Raw genomic sequence first — 18704 nt, 5'->3', positions numbered from 1 at the left:
TGTGCAGTATGAAACTACCCCTTTTCCTCCCTCAGAATTTGTATTTTAGGTTTCAGCAAAAACTGAACCCCAAACCCCATCTGTGTTGGCTTAAAGAAAATGTTACACCTACCTCAGAGGATGGACAACTTTTGGATGCTGTAGTCAGATACCAGCACATCCACATACAATATGGGGAGGGGGAACACACATGGAAAACCACTGTTTTAGTAAGAAGGAGTAAAAAGTAGAAAAATGAACAAGAGAGCAATCTTATTCTCACAGCCGTTACATCATCCCAATAGCAAACATAGTTTATTTTTAAGAAACACCTGGAATTCCACATTCGACAAAGTCCCAGACAGACGGAGCTTTCAGAACGAGGCCGACCCTAAAGAAAACCCAGAACACTTCTGCAGGCAGCCCTGCCTGAGCGAGGTGCTGCAGTGCCTGACAGACAGAGCTGCCATTCAGACACCCTCGGTAAAGCTGGTGAGAGCAGCAAAACTGTGCTTTTCCTGGCACGCATGTTTCACAGGGAGGATATGGGGGAAGTCAGGAACCTATGCCAGCAGAAATGTCACTTTTCCAGCCTGAAAACATCCTGCAATAAGAGCATCTGGCGGGTCTCTGGACCCAGTTCTGATGTAAGGGCTGCAGACATGCCTTAGACCCCTGTCTTTGGCACAAAACAGAGAGGACACTGCCACTTACTTCTCTTGATCCACTATTTACAAGAGCACTTCCAGCAAAGCAGATTACTTGGGTATAACAGAGCATCATCCGGGAATTCTTTGGCTGCTGGACGGCATGAAATTCCCCTAATGTTCCTTTCTCAGAGTGGGAGGTTGCAAAAGCGCTGGCAGAGGGAGCACGATGCAGGCACGGGGCGGGAACGGCGGGCAGCATTTGGCCTCCAGCTGCAGCCTCAGCAGATGCTTCTCCCCACAGAGAGCCCATGTCGGCAGCACGCGAGCAGTGCGCAGCAAAACACTCGCTTCTGCACGTGGTTGGCAAGAGCAGGGAAAGCACCTAACACCTACGTGAGCACTTCCCTCCAGAGGCAAAGGAGACACCAAGAGAAACGTAGCGTTGCTGCTTCCTCTGGGGGAAGGGAAGAGTTGAAGGGAAGAGGAGAGGTTGTATCCCTACCCATCTACCATGCCCATCCAGTTTTCTACAGCATGGTCATTAAATTGCTGACCAGTACCGATGCATGGCTTCAGACAAATAGAAAAAGGCCAGAAAATGTAGCTCAGGGGACCTGTGTAAATCCCACTATTCTCCCAGAAACCTGCTGCACTGTTATGGCCGGGTGGAATAGGCTGACAGTACTGAAAGTCCCACTTTAGATGCTAAAGGGAACATCAGTCTCCAAAAAGAGTAATTTCTAGGAATGCACAGAATTTTTCTACTGAACAGGTCCTGCAAACATCCATTTTACCAATGAGCATTTGTGATAAAGATCCCACAAGCCACTACATAAATATTATTGGATACACATTTTGGCACAGAGAAGTTTAAGAAGAACCTTTGATTGTTAATAAATGATAAAAAATTGTGAAGAAAATATTGGTTTCATAATATCCTGTTTGGCTAGAAAGGAGCATTTGCAGTGATTTATCCAAGTTGCAGTTCACAATTGTCATTGCTGGCTAAATTGATGTTAAAAATAATCCATGGTTATGATATGAAGAGGTAACAAAAACTTGGGTTTCTGAAGGCACAAACTGGTTTGTCACAGTTCCTTTGCTAAAGGAAACATCTTTGGAAGTTAAGAACCAGACAGGAATTGCAAGATTTCCCTTCTGTAAACAGATGGGGAAAATCAGAAGTGCTTTCTCCATCCCTCTGGAAGGAGAACTGACCAGCTCTCCGAAAGTGTTTTAATTGCACTTATTGCAAATAGCTGGATATGATCCCACTGCAGCTTGCAAGACAGAAGTCATTCTTCTTTAGTAAGCTCAGAAAAAGCAGGTTCTCCATTATGAACTTTTTGGGGGGTAAAGGGAAGGCAAAAAACCTTTGGTTCCCAACAGTGTTTTGCATAGGTGTTCAAGTAGATCTTCAAAAGCTATCCGTTGTCCAGGCTACTAACAAAATACCGTGCTCTCTTCCCAGGGCTGGATTCTTCTCTTTGGTATCCTATTTGGTCAGGCCCGGATATCTTGCTGAGGTGAGTCATACAGCTGCATCTTTGAAAAGGAAACCAGTGTGATTTGGGTTGTCATGAACAAATTCATCTACTAGGTTAAGGAACACACAGGAAACCTCCTCTTGACTGGGGCTAGGGGAGGGAGAAGAGAGGACGAGGACACATTCATCGCTTACTAGAAATGAGTTATTTTGCTCCATGTTAGTTGGTAACAGTTGTGAGTAGCTGTGATATATCTGTGTTGACTGACATGACTGAATTATTGTTTTGTGAGTAACTGAGTAGCAGGGAACAGTAAATCCTTCCAGATAGGCACTGCCAGAGGAAGACAGAAATACTCGTTTAGGTGAGCACCTGGCAGGTGCTAAGCGTGATACTGACCTGTCGACTGAGTGATGCACGAAACTTTGTAGGATGACCATATGCTTAGAACACAAAGAATCGTAGCTAGGAATCCAAAAGTCTGCGCAAAACAAACAACAATAATAGTAATAAAAAAAGAAATGTACACAATGTTAGAGGATTCATATTCCATGAATATGAGTCTCTTATATATCAAAATACGTATTTCCTGAGGTAATCAGATTAAAACTTGTTTTCTTCCACTCTCCAATATAGTAAAATTACTAAAAATTCTGTAGTATACAGCAGCTTACATCTGTCAAAACAAGACTGAAAGACTGAGAATCACATAAAAGTGGAAAATCAAGACGGAGAGCAGCATAAAGCTTCACCTTTAGACTCCTGCCTAGGGCTCTGGAACAAGAAAAGGACTTTTGCTGACATCTCCCATTCCTGCTCTTGTGGCAAATCCCATTCACACAGCAAAGGTGAACGTGGCCCATGCAGGGACCGATTTGCAGTTCCTGAAAAACCAGTCTTTGGAGAGCCCAGTACAGCTTTGACACAGAAGGCATCCATCCATGTGCCTTCTTGCCACTGGCAAGAGCTGGGATGCTTCTGAAGGGATAGGTGCACTCGCCACACACCATATTATTATGGGGAATATTTTAGGACCTCTCCAGTGAGGCCAGTGCTTTGATTAAAGGGGACTTCTTACAGTTCCCAAGACACCACCCTTGACTCAAGAAGGGAGAATATACCTGCTCCACAGACTGACCAAAAGCGATCTGTCACTAAACAAGTCTTTCCCTGCCATCTGCCAAATAAACAAGTTGGGCAAGTCTTGTAGCTTCTACAAAACACATTAGCAGGATTAATTTTCAGGGGGCAGTTCTTTTGCTGGACATGTATTTTAAGAACTTTTGCTGTCAAAATACTTCCGCCCCACTCAAGAGGCACAGCTCTACAAAGCCCTCCAGGCAACAGAGGCAGAGCACATCTAGTAAGTCAGCCCACGACCACCCTACGTTTTAGCTCAGAAGAAATGATCTTGAACGAGGCGCTATTCAAGAGCAAGTAGGTATCAAATGCAGAGATAGGGATGAGGTGACTTCAGTGACTTCTATTTGCTAGAACAGCAATTCATCAAAGTGACTTGTCTTAATTCTTCCTGCAGATACATTAGTCTCTGTGTGTTAAAGCTAGAGACTTTGGTTTCAGCTCATGGATGAGGCAAATACCCACTTCTGTGATGAGTCTGGAGTCCGCAACCCCTTTCGGGTGGCATTTTGTTACAGAACACACACTGAGGTGACTTTGGAAGTAGTTCACCCACTAAGACAAAAGCAAGGCAAGTCTAAGAGAATAAAATGACAAGCAATAGATTTATAACTACTGTATTAATTAAGTCCTACTTAATACACATTGTAATAAAAAAAAGTCAAGGCTAAAACTCAGTCTTACCGCTCCCGCCACCAGTCCACTCAAATTGTAACTCTTGGATGCTGCTACGATCGATGCAATGAGAAGCAGAATCGTACCGATTAAATAATGAAGGAATTCCTACAAAGACAAGAGTAACCTGCTTTAGAAGGAAAGTTTTTCAGGGAAGCATTTCAGTATGCATTAGAATCCAGATAACTTGGCAAAGGTCCCTCAACTGGGTCCTCAACACAGAGTAAAGAAAAATCAGAAGAAAAAAGTACACCTATAAAACAAACACCAAGGAAAATGAAACATTTTCTGAATTCTGTACCGTATGTGACTTGCTCTTTGAAAGGGAGGGCCAGTCTTCGTGTCCACTGATTTCACTGGAATTACATCTACTTACTGGCCTTTCAATCCAACATTACACATTATTGATAGTGAAATTTTTAATGTTTACAAAAGAGGAAAAGCAAATGCCTCTACTCCAGGATAACCTTAGAAGGCAAGGGGTGAATCTACGTCTGGATTTACTAACATCTCTCTTAAAACCGAGACAGGAGAGAATCAGAAAAACGAAACAAAACAAAATCCCCACAATTCTCTCAAACCCTCATAACCAGGATAAAAGTTTCAGGACATCTGCCTTAAGCCAGCAAGTGTGCCTGCAGGCCAGCTATGCAGCAAAACATGATGCCACAGCTTGCTCAGATGAGAGTGCTGAGGCACCACAGTCAACCTCTTCCCTACTCAGGGCAGGGCTGCTCCAGGAGCCGGTTTGGTCTCATTATAAGCAGAAATTATCTGGGGATTTAGATTCTGAATCCCCACAAAACTTAGGGCAAACAATGATTTTTTTTTCCCTAGAAGTTTATTTCTGCAAAATGAGCACTGGTTGTTCCCTTAGTGTGAGGGATGCAGAGGAGGGATGTCTGCCTTGCACGAGGAGCACGAGCCAAACAAGTGGCACGTATAAAAAGGGAAGAGTGATTCCTTCTTAAATCAAAGGAAAGAGAATATAAACTCAAAATGAAATTGCTCAAGGGAAATGGTCTATTGTACCACATGACAGCTTCCTTCTACTAGCTCAGGTGTTAAAGCAGCTGAAGAGGATCCTTGCAATGATGTATTTTCTCCAATTGCAACTTGCCTTCCTCTTTAGTAGATCCATAAATACTTTTACTATATCCACTAATACTTTCCAGGCAGACAAGTTAGCTGTCACAGATAAAATTAACAGGCAAAGGCCGTTCTCTCCTAGACAAATAAAGCAGTGTTTGCAGACCTGTGCTTTTGAGGAACCAAAGAATGGGCCGAAGAACTGACAGAGCCTAAGAGGAGCAACCCTGGCACAATCAGGCCAGTGCAACCTCCAAGCTTGAGCTCAGCTCTGAGCAGCATCCTGAACCACTATAATTCTGCTGGGTGCAAATCACGCCTCAGAAAGCTAGGAAGGGAACTCTACCAAACACTACTTGTAGTTTTATGGTCCTCTTACGGGACTTCCTAGTCTGTTCTTAACACATTTATTTGACCAAAGGGGAGTTAGTTGTAAAAGACGAATGATGCATCATAACAACCCATAAAGCTATTTGAAGTTAAGCAGCCATAAACTCCAGTGCCTTAAACATATCAGTGACTTTAGGACATTTGATGAACAAATGTGCAACAAAAATTAAAAGCATTTCAGTGGTGTATGCAAAGCTCAAAATGGCATGTCAGTCTTGTTGCGACAATGCACACTGTAAATGTAGTCTCTATTAAAAGCTAGCAACTATTTCTTGCATTTAAGATTTCTCTAAATTACTAAAAGCAGAAGAAAAGTTTAAGAGAGCTGATTAGTGTGAGATAGCACAAGAAGATGGACCACCTAATTTAAAGATCAGCCCAGTGAACTGACTCACCGCAAGGGGCCAGCTGACGCAGGTGAGCAGCCTGTAGATTCGGAAAATGTGGACGATGTAGAAGAACAAAATCATAACCAAGTCGCACAGGGCGACGATCTGAAAGTAGCTGTACGCGGTGTAGTCCGGCCACTGAGAGCTGTTCACACTGATGAACGCAATGAGCAGCGAGACCTGAAAGACAAAAATGCACATTATAGAGATTTGTTACAGTGCTCAGAGGCCTGCGGAGATTTTAAACACAACAAAAGGGTATTTAGAAACTGAAGAACAACAGGTTTAAAGCAAATCCCTCTACTCAGCCCTGATGAGGCCACATCTGGAGACTGTGTCCAGTTCTGGGCTCCCCAGTACAAGAGGGATGTGGAGCTGCTGGAGAGAGTCCAGCGCAGGGCTACGAGGATGATCAGGGGCCTGGAACATCTGCCCTATGAGCAAAGGCTGAGGGAGCTGGGCCTGTTCAGCCTGGAGAAGAGGAGGCTGAGGGGGGACCTGATCAGCATGTATAAATACCTCAAGGGAGGCAGTGAGGAGGAGGGGGGCGGCCTCTTTTCAGTGGTGAGCAGGGATAGGACTAGAGGAAACGGCCACAAGCTGAGGCACCAAAAGTTCCACAGGAACTGAAGGAAACATTTCTGGACAGTGAGGGTGCAGAGCCCTGGCACAGGCTGCCCAGAGAGGCTGTGGAGTCTCCTCTGGAGAGCCTTCTCTGCTCCACACCAAGCACCCCCAGCTCCCTCAGCTGCTCCCTCTCAGGTCTCTGTTCCAGCCGCTGCACCAGCTTCTCTGCCCTCCTTCAGACACACAACAAGGGCTCCCTGCAAGCTTTGATGTTTACGGAAGCGCTGTCCTCTTCCTGCCTTTATCCAAGAACAGCCTCCAAAGGCTACAAGGGCTCTCCCTCATTCAGGTGGGAGAGCACAGTAGCCACCGTGCTCAATTTCAGGTGTGCTGTGCAAACGGAGCAGCAGGAGCTAATTTACAGGAACTGTGCAATCTGCCTCGCGGCTCCTTTCGCACCCGACTCGTCACCTCCGACAACTCTTTCAATGTGTACAGAGCATCAGAAGGCCTGGGGCCTCCAAGCACAACCACCATCCAAATAACAAGGATTAGCTTAAAAAAATGCTTACTTAGTTCAATCATTGTTTTACCAGACCTGCTCTTTTACCTGCAGGGAAGCATGAAAGTATTTTTTTCTGCTTGGCAGAAAGGATACACATTTCAGAACAAACAGAAAGAAAAATGTGAGCAATCCAAGGATAAGGTCCAGAAAACCCATCTGAGGTGCTATAATCCTTAGAACTAATAAGATACAACATGTAAGTCAGTAAAGAATCTGCTACAGCTCCCCAAAACAGGACCGAAACTTGCAGTTCTTAAAGAACGTCCCTGATCAGAGGCACACAAGTCATTTCACACTGGGACAGAGCCAAAGGGGCCCACACCAACTCCTGTCCCTAACACTAAGCCCCGTGTGGCTGGCAGGTCCAGCCAGCACTAAAACTCACCCTATGAAGAAGAGAGCGAGCCAAAGCAGACACGCAACCCCTTCCTAAGCAACGCCACGGAGTATTATTTTTGCTTTAAATGTGGTGAATATCAAAGTTGCTCCATCAGGTATCAGTTTATCGTGATGTAACAGGTGATGAGTACATCTTATTTTCTTCACAGGTTCTTTTCCCGGAGATTGTGATGAAATCATGAGTATTTAGCAGCCTGGCATGCAATCCATCACATACTTCAGCAACTCATTTGTGGTACAGACACATGGGCATACATTGAGAGAAATGAATGGCAAAAAAAAAAAAAGTAATTTAATGATTAAATGTTATGATTGTTTTTATGCTTCCGTGCTCAGGCGTGCGGGTTGATAGATCTTAGAAATAAAAACTGGACTCACAGGAATTCAGGGCACTGAGATTTCCATTTCTGTATCGTATTTCTCAACATTATAAGCCTTGTAGGCTGCCAAAGCAGCAGCCTTGTGACCCATACTCAGCAAGGCAGTCAGACTAGAAGCACAGCTCAAATAAAGGTAATTTTCATTAGAAATTTTCAGTGGGCTCTGTCAAATGTAACCAGGTTCAGAGCTGCCTGACACGAGGTGCATGAGAGACACAAAGAAAATCTGCAACAACTCCAAGGGTTTTTTTCTGGTTTCAACAAAGCTCTGTCCTTATTCTGTTTTACAGAAGTTGATTGAATTCAGCTAACACAAGAAACTCGTTACGTTTCCCTTGGCCCCAATATTTTATGAAGAGTGGTCAGAAACACTGGGATATTTGAGGAATGACCTCCCAGCGAAGCCAACGGGAGCTGAAGGGAGGCAGCAATTGCCAGCAGCACCCAGCACCGTAACAGGCAGATCTCCAGGCCCTGAGGATAAGCAAGGAAGCCGGGCACAAGGAAGGACTTGTCAGGCTGCCATCCCTGTCCCCATGCCCTGGCTGGCACTTCACCTGGCTGCACAGCTATAGCCCAAGAATAAATCTGTGCAAGGACTTCATCTAATCTTTCTACTGTCCTGCTTCAATGGGTGTCATAAAGCCCTGGCTTTATTGCTGATGCTTAATTCTCTTGTAACATTTGGAAAAAAATCTGACTTTTTCTCAGGCCCACCTACCTGCAGAAATGTAAGTCCATGCCGATCCCCAATATGAGCAATACCCGGTTCCAAAGGAAAGCCTAATGTCCTGAGCAGCAGGGACAATGACAGAGCAAGGCAAGAACTGGGTTATCGGTGGCCCTTGGGTTCTGACCCCAGCTTTATAACCATTCTGTTGTCCAAACTTGAATAAATCGTGTAATTTCTCTGCTCCAGCTCCCCTACCCACCAAACAGGATCTGGTAAATACATCTTATACATTGTGTCAAAGATTTTCACCTTTAAAACACTTAGGCATGCAAAATGCCACAGAATTTGTGAACATTGCTAATAAATCCCTAGGTCAAGATGACCGTTTTCCTTTCCAGTGTGAATGCTCACCAAAAACCTCCTAGACCACAGATAAAACAAACAAGCAACGGGTGAAAATACTTGTGGAAAAAATCTTAAAACACCAAAAGAGGCGGTCACAGAACAAGTAGAAGAGTAGGAAAACAAAGCTATTTTCAAGGTGGGTTGCTTTAGGGTCACTTTGTTGCTGCTGCTGCACCGTACAAGATCAATAGAAGTAAGAAACCCAGTTCACCATAATGGGGTAAGTGGGATCTCTTGCAGCTGATTATTTACGTGCAGTTCACTTTGGTATCATGTGTTGCAGAAAAAAAATGTGAGAGCCACAGTAAACTCTTGCTTTCTAACTGCCAGCACACATTTAATACTAAGCTCACTGTCCATCCTGTTGACCATTCCCAGCTGTTGATCATCGCACGTTACCGCTGGCCTGCATCCAGCCCTTCTTCCACAGTTCTGCTAAGGACTACAGAGGAAGGATTATTCTTCCCTTCTGGGTCTGTAAAACATGCAGTACGGCGGGGGTCTGCTCCCTGCCTGGCACTCCTAGCTGCTCCCACAGTTTTAATCATCATCGTCATCTTCATCTCAGAAGGGAACTGACTGTCGTTATTGCAAATCATGCAATCAACCACATTCCTGCTTTTTTCCTATTTTCTCTCCTGACTGTGCTCCCTTCTATGCTTTATTTTCCCAGAAAAAAACTGTACCTTGTCTTAGCTTCTGTCTCCAGTGCTTGCTTTCCTTTTTCAGGCTGCTCCTTATTCCCTTCTCTCTTTCCCTGCTTTATGCTCTATATTTCCTCTGTTCTATAGCTCTCATTCTCCCTGAACCAAATTTCCCTCTCTTCATGCAATCGCACCATAATTCCCTCTTTTAATATATACTATTTATCTTCCGCATTCCCTTGCATCAGGATCAGCATTGCAATTAGCTAAACAAAGATTATTTCCAGTAGTGAGGAACAATCTGATCCATTTAACCCAACTCTGTCCATACAACAGGCAGGTCCCACCGTTCCCACTCAGCAGCACTGTGTGGCACCAGCAGAACGTACTGGATGGTCACAGTGACAGAAAGGGACGAGCAAACAGCTGCGAGAGGAAAAAAAATGAGAAGAATGCTCTTCTTGGGTGACAGTGAAAGGCAAAATGTCAAAACCCCTGGTTTTAGAAGCCCACTAAGCCAAATCCTCATTCAGAAGGTGCGGAAGCAAACGTTATGTTACCTCAGAGCACCATCCAGGAGAACAAGTGGAAGGGGCAGCTTCAACGGGACCAGTACCACAGGCAGTAGATTTACCCAGCTCCAACCTGCAGTTGCCAGGACCTGGAAAATCTAGAAGTGCTTTTCCTTTCCCATCATCTCTGACAATTTAACCCTCTAGAGACCAGAAACGGCTCTTTTGTTGTCGTTGCTTTTCCCCAGATGCAGTAAATGGCACTGAGAGGAGGGCTCCTCTTGCAACTCCTAGAGCACTGGGGAACCCTTGCACTGCTTTAATCCTCCTTCCATTGTCTCAGTATTGAATAAAAGGAGGAATTGGGAAATCACTAATGTTTTGAGCAATACTGCTCAAGTTCTATGCAGAAAAACAGCTTCACCGATTAATTTTGGAAGGAAAGATTACCTGGCAATGAGTCCAAGTGAATCTGAGAATCTGACCCTGAGTGCTACAAGTGAAACGGCTGAAAAGCGGCTGCTTCCACTCCCTTAAAATAACCCACGTTTCAGTGCAAGCCACGGCACAAAAGCCGTCTGTCTACAGTCCCGGGCAAGGAACAGCACCAGTTTGCATCCAACTTTTATCATAGCTTTAAAAAAAAAAATGATATAAGAGCTAGATGCTTTTATTTTTTTAATGGAAAAAGTCAAAGTTTCCAGCTTGTGAGAGCCAGGAGAGCAAGTGGAATTTTCCAGCCCCAGGAGTGCCAATTAGGATAACCCTGCACTGTTTAGATGCTCTCACAGAGGAGAGGTGTCACTGACGCCCGCTGCACGCTTCCAAGTGTTGCACCTCAACCCAGCGAAGCAATACGCGTGTTATTTATTTCAGGATGGAAACAGCAACTTGTGTGAGCAGCGTCCTGGCCCGGGAAGATGGGCAAAGCTCAGGCTGAGGCTGCACAGGCAGCTCCTGCAAGACTCCTGTAGTTCATCTCAACCACAACGCCGGCCGCTGCTGTAATCCATGTTTCCTTCTTCCAGCACGGTGCTGGAAACGTGAGCTGTAACAGCAGAGCCTCCACTAAGGAGAGAGAAAGAACATAAAGAACCCAGGCAATTTAAACCTTCACTAATGCCAGATGAAATCAGCTGCCTTCAAGTGCCTAGTTGTACAAAGCGTTCAGTCTTGGGTTGCACAATAATCCCTCAGCTCCCGCGTCTGGGCAGATTTCCTTCTTGTCTGGCTGCTTTGCTAAAATAAGGAGGCTGCTTGGCCTCAGTCAAGTGCCCAATTCCTCTTGGGCACCACCATCCACAGGCTATTTGCTGAAGATAAGAATAGTGGCGGGGTGAAAAGGCAGTGAGCTAGTCTTATTCAGGGCCTCCAAGCCTCGTATAGGAGGCCAACCCTAACTAGAAGCAGGTGGTATTCTTCATCCATTTATCCCATTGCTATAGTGCTATTCTTTATTTATTAGCAAGAAGGGTTTTTTAATCTGTTCAGACACAGACCAGAGTGGTAAAATAGACATGAAGTGGCCCCAGCACCAGTGGACAGATGACATTCCTAAATGTGGAGGTTGGTGGGAAGGCAGAAAGGCTGCTTCAGCACCCAAGGTGTTTCTGAGACAAGAGAAGGCAAAGGAAGGGAGAAGAGAGACCCAGGCCCACAGACAGGGCTGTTGATAGAAGCTGAAAGGCTTGGGCTGTGTGAAGAACTGGCAACAGAGTGTGTCTCTTCATCCAGAAGGAAAAGCAACAACGACCTAGAAGAATCTACGTGCCATGGAGACACAGACCAAGACATACAAGTGGCATAAACACTGCTGGAGAAGCTCAGCCTCTGCAGCTGCTGATGCAGAGCAGCAGCTGAGCTCCCCAACCCTGGCTCTGGAGAAGGAGCCTGCCTAGGCTGCAGGAGAAGGCCCATGTCACCTGCCCACAGCCCTCCAGCCTGCAGGGGACAAGAGCTCCTTGCAGGAGTAAAGCATCTCTGAATCCCTACTTGGAAACATACACCGCTGGGGCTTGCCCTTTAAAAAGCCAGGAAAATCCTGTATTTTAATTAATATACAATACACAGAGAGCTTGATAGTCATGTATTAGTCATAGTGCTCCTCTAGATAACATTTATGGCTGTTCAAAATAAGATTTACCAACCATGCATGGCAATACCTCCTACAGAGGAGCCCAGGTTGGCCAGCCAACCAAGTCCTCAGACTCCGTGGAGTTTCTCACTTCACCGGGATGCCCAACACACATCCCGCAGCGCCCGGCTACGCAGGGCTCAAACAGGAACACCTAAGACAAGAACAGCATCTCATGGCAAGAAGCATGGGGGCAGCCTACCGAACCGACACACAGAGAAGGCACCTGGTCTTCCTGGAAGCTGTTGCTGAGATGAAGGACACGCTGCCAGCAGCTCCCGAAAGCCCCGGTGCCCATGTCCCCTGCCCCGGCAGACGCGGCCTCTCCTCGCCAACGGAGGCCCTCAGCGCTTGGCCGATCCAAACGTTGGGTTAACTCCTGCCAGCTCCTGCTCCTGGCCCCGGGCAGCCGCTGAGGCAGCAGCTGAGAAGTTCCTCTCTGTCACCTCCAGCAGGGCTTTGCTGGCCACGGCAAAGCCCCGAGCAGGGCTTGCTCGGGGAGAGGGGCTCTGCTTCCATGAGGGCACGCTGTGCCGGCACACCATGCGTTCCATCGGCGAGAACACAGGAGAGCTCCCGAAAATGATGGTCATTCCATCACGGCCATTTCCATCACGGCCATTTCCAGCTGAGCCGCTCCCCCACCGGCCAACCTGTCCTGGTGCCCTCTTGCAGGGAAGAACCACCTTTCCCTAGCTGCAAACACTGGTGTTTGGCAAGGAGCTCAGGTGGAAATTAGGGACAATAAATGTGAGGGAAAATGGCAATAGATGCGATTTCCCCAGTGGTACTGGTTGAAGCGACAGCTTTGGAGCCCGGCAGCCCTTCGGCAGGCTGGGACAGCACCCACTGTCTGCTAGGAGTGTCCCTCGTGCTTCACTCCACAGGCTCTGTTAGTCAGCAGGTGGCAAAGAGCACCTGGGAATTCTGGATCTCCCACATGGATGAGAGAGCTCTTGGAGTGGCCTCCCCAGGTCTGGGCCAGGGTGGAGTACAAGCTTGCAGGAAAATATGCCACATTTTTCTGTGGTTTTGCAGCTGCTGTGGGTCATCGAAGGTTAAGAGCAAACCTCTCCCTCTGCTGCCATTGCATGTTTTACTCCTGGCACCCCACGTGTGCTCTGGAGCTCAGAAACAACACGATGCAGAATGAAAATGTTCCAAGGAAACGTTCTTCCTCCTGAAGTCTCAATCTCGTCACGTTTCCATTTTCCTTAAGTCAGGCTGTGAGCAGGAGAGAAGAAGCCGGGAGCGCAGCAGTCACTACGAGTGCTGCAGGAAGAGTGGCCACGTCTGCTTTGGCTTTGAAAGCTGCAGGCACCTGGCTGACAAGGAGGCTACACCTGTACTCACCATGACATTCCTCAGGTTACCCACATCACAGGGCAGGGAGTTTTTCCAGCTTTATCGGTCCCTAGGGAATCTGAAGCCACTGCAAAAGAAGGCATGTGCAAAGGAACATAGGGCCATTTCCAAGTTTGACATCCATGCACAGAAGGCAGCAGCTCCTGGCCGCTCTCTGCACATCACATCTCACCACAAACTGGGAGCACAAGGGCCACAGAGCGCAGGGCACAACCCGGCGTGGAGGCGGCGGCGGCCGCAGCGCGGAGCCGAGGCCGCGTGGGAAGCGGCCAGGCTTTCACGGAACAGTCTTCAAGGTGAGCAGAGAGGCAAGGGGAGCACATGCACTTCCCGAAGGAAAGCTACAGGGCAGTAAGAATCCGCATTTCTGCAGGCACCATCTCCATGCAATTACCATTTTCAAAAGGCATTTGCAAATCTACCGTCTGGTAAAAGCAATGTGCCAGGAAACCACGGCTGCTAGCTCACTCTGCTCCCTGAAGCATGCTGAACGTCTGTCTCAGGTGATGTGGCGCATTTCTAGGCTTCGTTGCCCATTTTCGGTTTCGGAGAAGGCGCTGCTGGCCCGTGCTGGGCTGCTCCGGGTGCGGGGAGGCTGCGAGCGCGCGCTGCACGGCGCGTGAGAGGAGCAGCGCGGGAAGAGCCACCCTCACGCTCGATGGGAGCCCGTTCTGGGCTACAATAATTCACTGGCACAGCCAGGGATTAACGAGTGTTTTACCAAGGGTGCTACCGCCTCGTTGCAAAATGCCCTGCGGTCAATTCTTAGCCTTCTAGAGCAGGTTAAATATCAGAATAATTATTAGTGCTGACAGACACAGAAATCATACAGAAAGCTTTCCCTGCCCAGGAAGGAAAGGGGACTAAATTCTTAGCACATGGTTTGAAGCCTACGGAGCCAGTTCAGGCTTGGGCAGCCCCTGTGCTCACACCGCAGCCCGCTGCTCTTGCTGACACTGCACCTAAAAGCCCCAGGGAAAGGGGAATTGTCGAGAGAGGGGAGGTAAAGCTCTCGCAGTTCCCTAAAGCTCCTGTGGTTCCCTAAAGCTCCCACGGTTCCCTAAAGCTCCCCCAATTCCCTAAAGCTCCCTCGGTTCCCTAAAGCTCCCTTGGTTCCCCGTCTGCGGTGTCACCTTCCACGAGCTGCACCAGTGCTACCCAGGGACAGCACAGAGCGGGTCAAGCAAAACCCCGGCCATGGGGTATCCTCCGAAGCCTCCCCTCCCGGCAAGGGGCACACACGGAACGGGGTCACCCGGAACAGAGGCGGAAAAACCCGACCGGCTGAGACACACAGTCCCCGATCCCTGAGCAGAAACAACAACACGGCTTCCCAGGCTCATTGGTTCCAATTCCAGGCTCAATCCTTCCTCACCGAGATGCTCCTGCTTAACGCGGAGCCACGCTGGGCTGCAGGGAAGTGTTTTCCTGCTCTGAGCAGCTTCCCATGGAGGCTCCCTTCTCCGCAGCAGCCTCGGGCAGGGCAAGGAGGCAAAGAGCAGCCACCGCACACAGCTCCCGCCTTGCCCTGACCGGGGAGTGCTGCTGCTGACACACAAACGCCGCTTCTCCCTGCTCGGCCAACAGGTCGGCACGCCGCTGCACACCCAAGGGACTGGCCCATCTTCGGACTGGTTTTCCTAAATTACCTTCTTTGAGAAGGTGACTTTTTTAGCTCCTGCATGCCTCCGAATGAGCCTTTTTGTACAAAATGTCACGACTTTGCTGACGGTTACAGCAGGCATCGTTTTTGATGTTTCCTGTTATCGCTGATGAAGAGATATCAGAGATATCTTATCGGAGATGAAGAGTCACGCACAACACAGAGCTGTTTGCATCTAAGTTTTCTGGCTTATAAAACCATTATTTTCCCTTGGAAGAACTACAGGCAGAGTGATGGTCTGGGAAAGCCCTGGTTATATAGGCCCAAGAGAGAAGCTTAGAGTTTCAGCATCCCTGCACAGTGTCAGAATTGCTCTCATTATTTGCTGCCTGACAAAAACATACGGTCACCAACGCACTGCTGCACAGAACTGGACGATTTACTCGAATCCCCTCCACGGGCAGGAAGGCAATCCAGGCCAAAGTCATTACAAAAGATTAAGTAGCTCACAAATTATTCCAAACAGCGATTATTTATTTTTGTGAATCGCTAGTTTTCCTGTATCAATAGTTTTGATCGGGACATTTTTTTCCTTCCAATAACAGGTTGTGTTTTCTTCTCATATTTTAGTATCTGCCGAATGTAGGTCCCCAGGAAACTTGGCTGATCTCATCCAGCAGATTCAGCAGCTGATCTTGGCTCCAGCAACTGAACTACCTGCTTTTCAGTGCTTGACAGCTTCATATGCCCTTGAATAGCAGCACCTGAATGCATGCTAGCATAGAAACAACCCAGAGAAGTTTCAGCACACTTCTAAGTCGCTCACACTAGAACTAAAGGCTGCTTTTTGCCATTCAAACACCAACTAAGTAATTGCTTTTGTCAAGACACAACTTGAAAATGAAGTATATACTCAGCAGGAAAGCTGTGTCTTCAGCCATTGCCTTAGCAATCAATGCTAACGCCACGGGACCACGACTGGATCCAGTATACAGCACCATGAATAGAAAAGAGCTTCGCAAAACTACAAATATGAAAACAAAATCCAGCTATTTTCATCATCATCAAATTGTATCAGTGGGTTTAGCATCGCAGACACTTTAAAACTTCTTGTTGAAACCACAGTGCCAGCTCAGAAACTGGGTTTTAAAAATGGAGGCCTTGCTAACAGTTGTAGGACTCAATATTTTGCTTTTGTTTCTAAAAGCCACATGCATGAAAAACATCTTCCAAGCTGTCTTATTGCTATGTAAAACAAACTAATAACAGAAGTGTTTTCCTTTCCACTTTATTTAATTCCATTATTTAACAGATGACTACGTTGTTCTTTCTCAAGTAATTTACTTTGTGGTAAAAAACAAGAACAAGAAACTAGGAACGGTAACGTCTCCTTTTTCATAACCATCAAAAACCTTTTTCATAACCAGTTCCAGAGGCCCAGAAGCAAAGAAATGTGGTGCAGGTCCATCCTCAAAGACCTGTCCTTGGCCTGTGTGAGCTCCCCTAACGGCTCCCCTTCCTAATTAGAGTGCAGGCCTCCCAGCCACATGAACCAGCGTTTCCAGATTTACAACAAAACATTCTTTATAAGCGCAGATGCCGCAGACACTCCCTGCAAGAAAAAATATTTACTAAGAGAAATGGACCCATGGATTGAGTGGAAACACTCTCAGAAAGAAATAAAGGGGGATCAGGGCAGTATTCACCTCACTGTATTTGATCGGGTGCAGTTCATCTAGAACCAGCCTGGTTATTTCTACTCACTGCTGCATAATTTCCTAAGAACATTCAAAGTTTATTTCGGAAGAAGACAGAATCGGTAGCATGATGTCACATCAAAAGAAGTTTATCTACACAAAGCTCCAGGAATAGCCGAACACGCCATTCCTGATGTTACAGGCAAACGGGAAAGCTAGGAAAACTTAAGGTGAAGCTGAAACACTGCTGCTGGCAACTTAAAATAGGGCATTCTAACTTATGTTGAAGTCGCTGCAGAAAACTGATAGCTTAAATTCTGATGATTTTGAAACTGAAAAGTGCAGATAAAGTATTGCCATGAAAAGTGTGTGCACAAGGTCTGTGCACGTCCACCAAACCCAAACTTGGGCACAATAGGCATGTGCCAACCCTAAGGGTCACAGTTAACACCTGCAGTGAAAACGTGGCAGGATGGACCTCAGAAGGAGCAGATGTTTCTTGTCCAGAGAAGGAACCAGCACTTCCACAGCAGCGAAAGGAAGCGCTCAACAAACTTGTAGCTAAAGGCTGTGGGCAGGTTCCTTTACGGCAGAAGTTCATTTCAAGAGTATTGTCATTAGTGCTGCTACTTTGTCCCTCAAAATGCTACTCCAGCTACAAGCGATGGCTTGGGAAGAGCCCAGCTGAGGAGTGTGCACCAGACCACGGCTGTTACTGCTACAGAGGCTCATTCATGGGGAGAGGACCTCTCGTGCTCGGGGACCTTGTGAGCACCGTGCATCTGCTCAGCTGGTGCAGGCTGGGTCCAGACACACTCACAACTCCGGCTAACAGGGCCATTTCTACAGGCTGGTGATGGAGGAAGGTACACGGCTGTTAAGGGGTGGAAAGAGACTGGGTGGCTTTCAGATAAGAACTTGAGCATTTGCTATTTTATTTGCTGTAACCTGGAACAAAATGATTCCCGGCTTTTAAATGCTATTTAGGACTTCTGCACATGTTAATAATTTACACAGGTTCCAAAAAAAAAAAAAAAAAATGACTCGGGAAATACATGCAGGAAGGAAAGACACTGAGGGCCAGCAAACAAGAAGGCTCAAAAAGAAGGCTCCAGCTTAAAAAGTCACTGGGCTACCACTACAATACATGGAGAGGAAGTATCTCCACATGTTGTCTTGCACATTCCTCCCTAGGCATCTGTCATTATTCGCTGCCCTTGCTGGAATTACGCTGATAAATCAGGCCGGAGGCTAAGAATAGCTGCGGGCACCAGGAAAGCTGCGCATCCGCCGGCCCTCTCCGCCGCCGGCCGGAGCAACGCGCAGTGTGCGGAGCCACGCTGCGGCACCAGCTGCCATCCGGGCGCCACTCCACCACGGATTGCACTGGATGCGGCCCTGTTTTACCGGCAGGCTCCGCAATGCCGTGGCCCACGCTGCCGGCCACGTCCACGCTGAAACCCCGCCAGCTCCACGCGGGCGCCCGACGGGCCGGCCGCGTCCCGGCCGCCACGAGCGGCAGGCAGGAGGCCGTGGGGCCGCCACCGTCCCCTCGCGCTGCCCGCGAGGGAAGCTCCAGGGAAGCGGCGTCGCTCCGGCCGCATCCGCGCCCGTCCCGGCGGAAGCCGGCGCAGTTGCCAGGCGTCCCAGACGCCGCCTGGACGGCGTGTTTAGCTTGGTCACAGAAACGGGGACGTTCTCCTCCTTCCGCAGGGCTCAACCAGCCGCCCAAAGCCACGAGCGGGCCGGCGCCCCAGGGCTTCGCGCGCAGCGCGGGGACGGCGCAGCCAAGGCGCCCCTCGGGGGCCAACGGCTCCAACGGTCCCAACGGTGCCCGCGCTCGCCCCTTACCATCTGGGCCACCTTGATCATGCCGGCGCAGGAGCGGAAATAGGCGCCGTCCATGAGCTCCGCGTCCGCGCCCTGCGCGGCGGCGGGCGGCGGCGGCGGGGCCCCGCTGC

General features: G+C 48.0%; 1 protein-coding gene across 1 annotated transcript in view; it reads right to left on the bottom strand.

The window, feature by feature from the left end:
- Positions 1-1057: 1057 nt before the first annotated feature.
- The window catches only part of CMTM7 (CKLF like MARVEL transmembrane domain containing 7), an 18252-nt gene continuing 605 nt past the window's right edge, over positions 1058-18704 (bottom strand). The window contains exons 2-6 of the mRNA XM_026045496.1: positions 18595-18700; positions 5806-5979; positions 3941-4039; positions 2516-2597; positions 1058-2174 (exon numbers count right to left, since the gene is read on the bottom strand). Coding sequence (XP_025901281.1) covers positions 2161-2174; positions 2516-2597; positions 3941-4039; positions 5806-5979; positions 18595-18700 — 475 coding nt within the window. The 3' untranslated portion in view covers positions 1058-2160. The remainder of the gene's footprint in view (positions 2175-2515; positions 2598-3940; positions 4040-5805; positions 5980-18594; positions 18701-18704) is intronic.

Source organism: Nothoprocta perdicaria, unplaced genomic scaffold (assembly GCF_003342845.1).
Source record: "Nothoprocta perdicaria isolate Ctin4 unplaced genomic scaffold, notPer1 scaffold_40, whole genome shotgun sequence".
In the NCBI taxonomy this organism is placed as follows: domain Eukaryota; kingdom Metazoa; phylum Chordata; class Aves; order Tinamiformes; family Tinamidae; genus Nothoprocta; species Nothoprocta perdicaria.
Note: the sequence above shows the minus strand (reverse complement) of the source record. Positions and strands in the feature narration are given on the sequence as shown.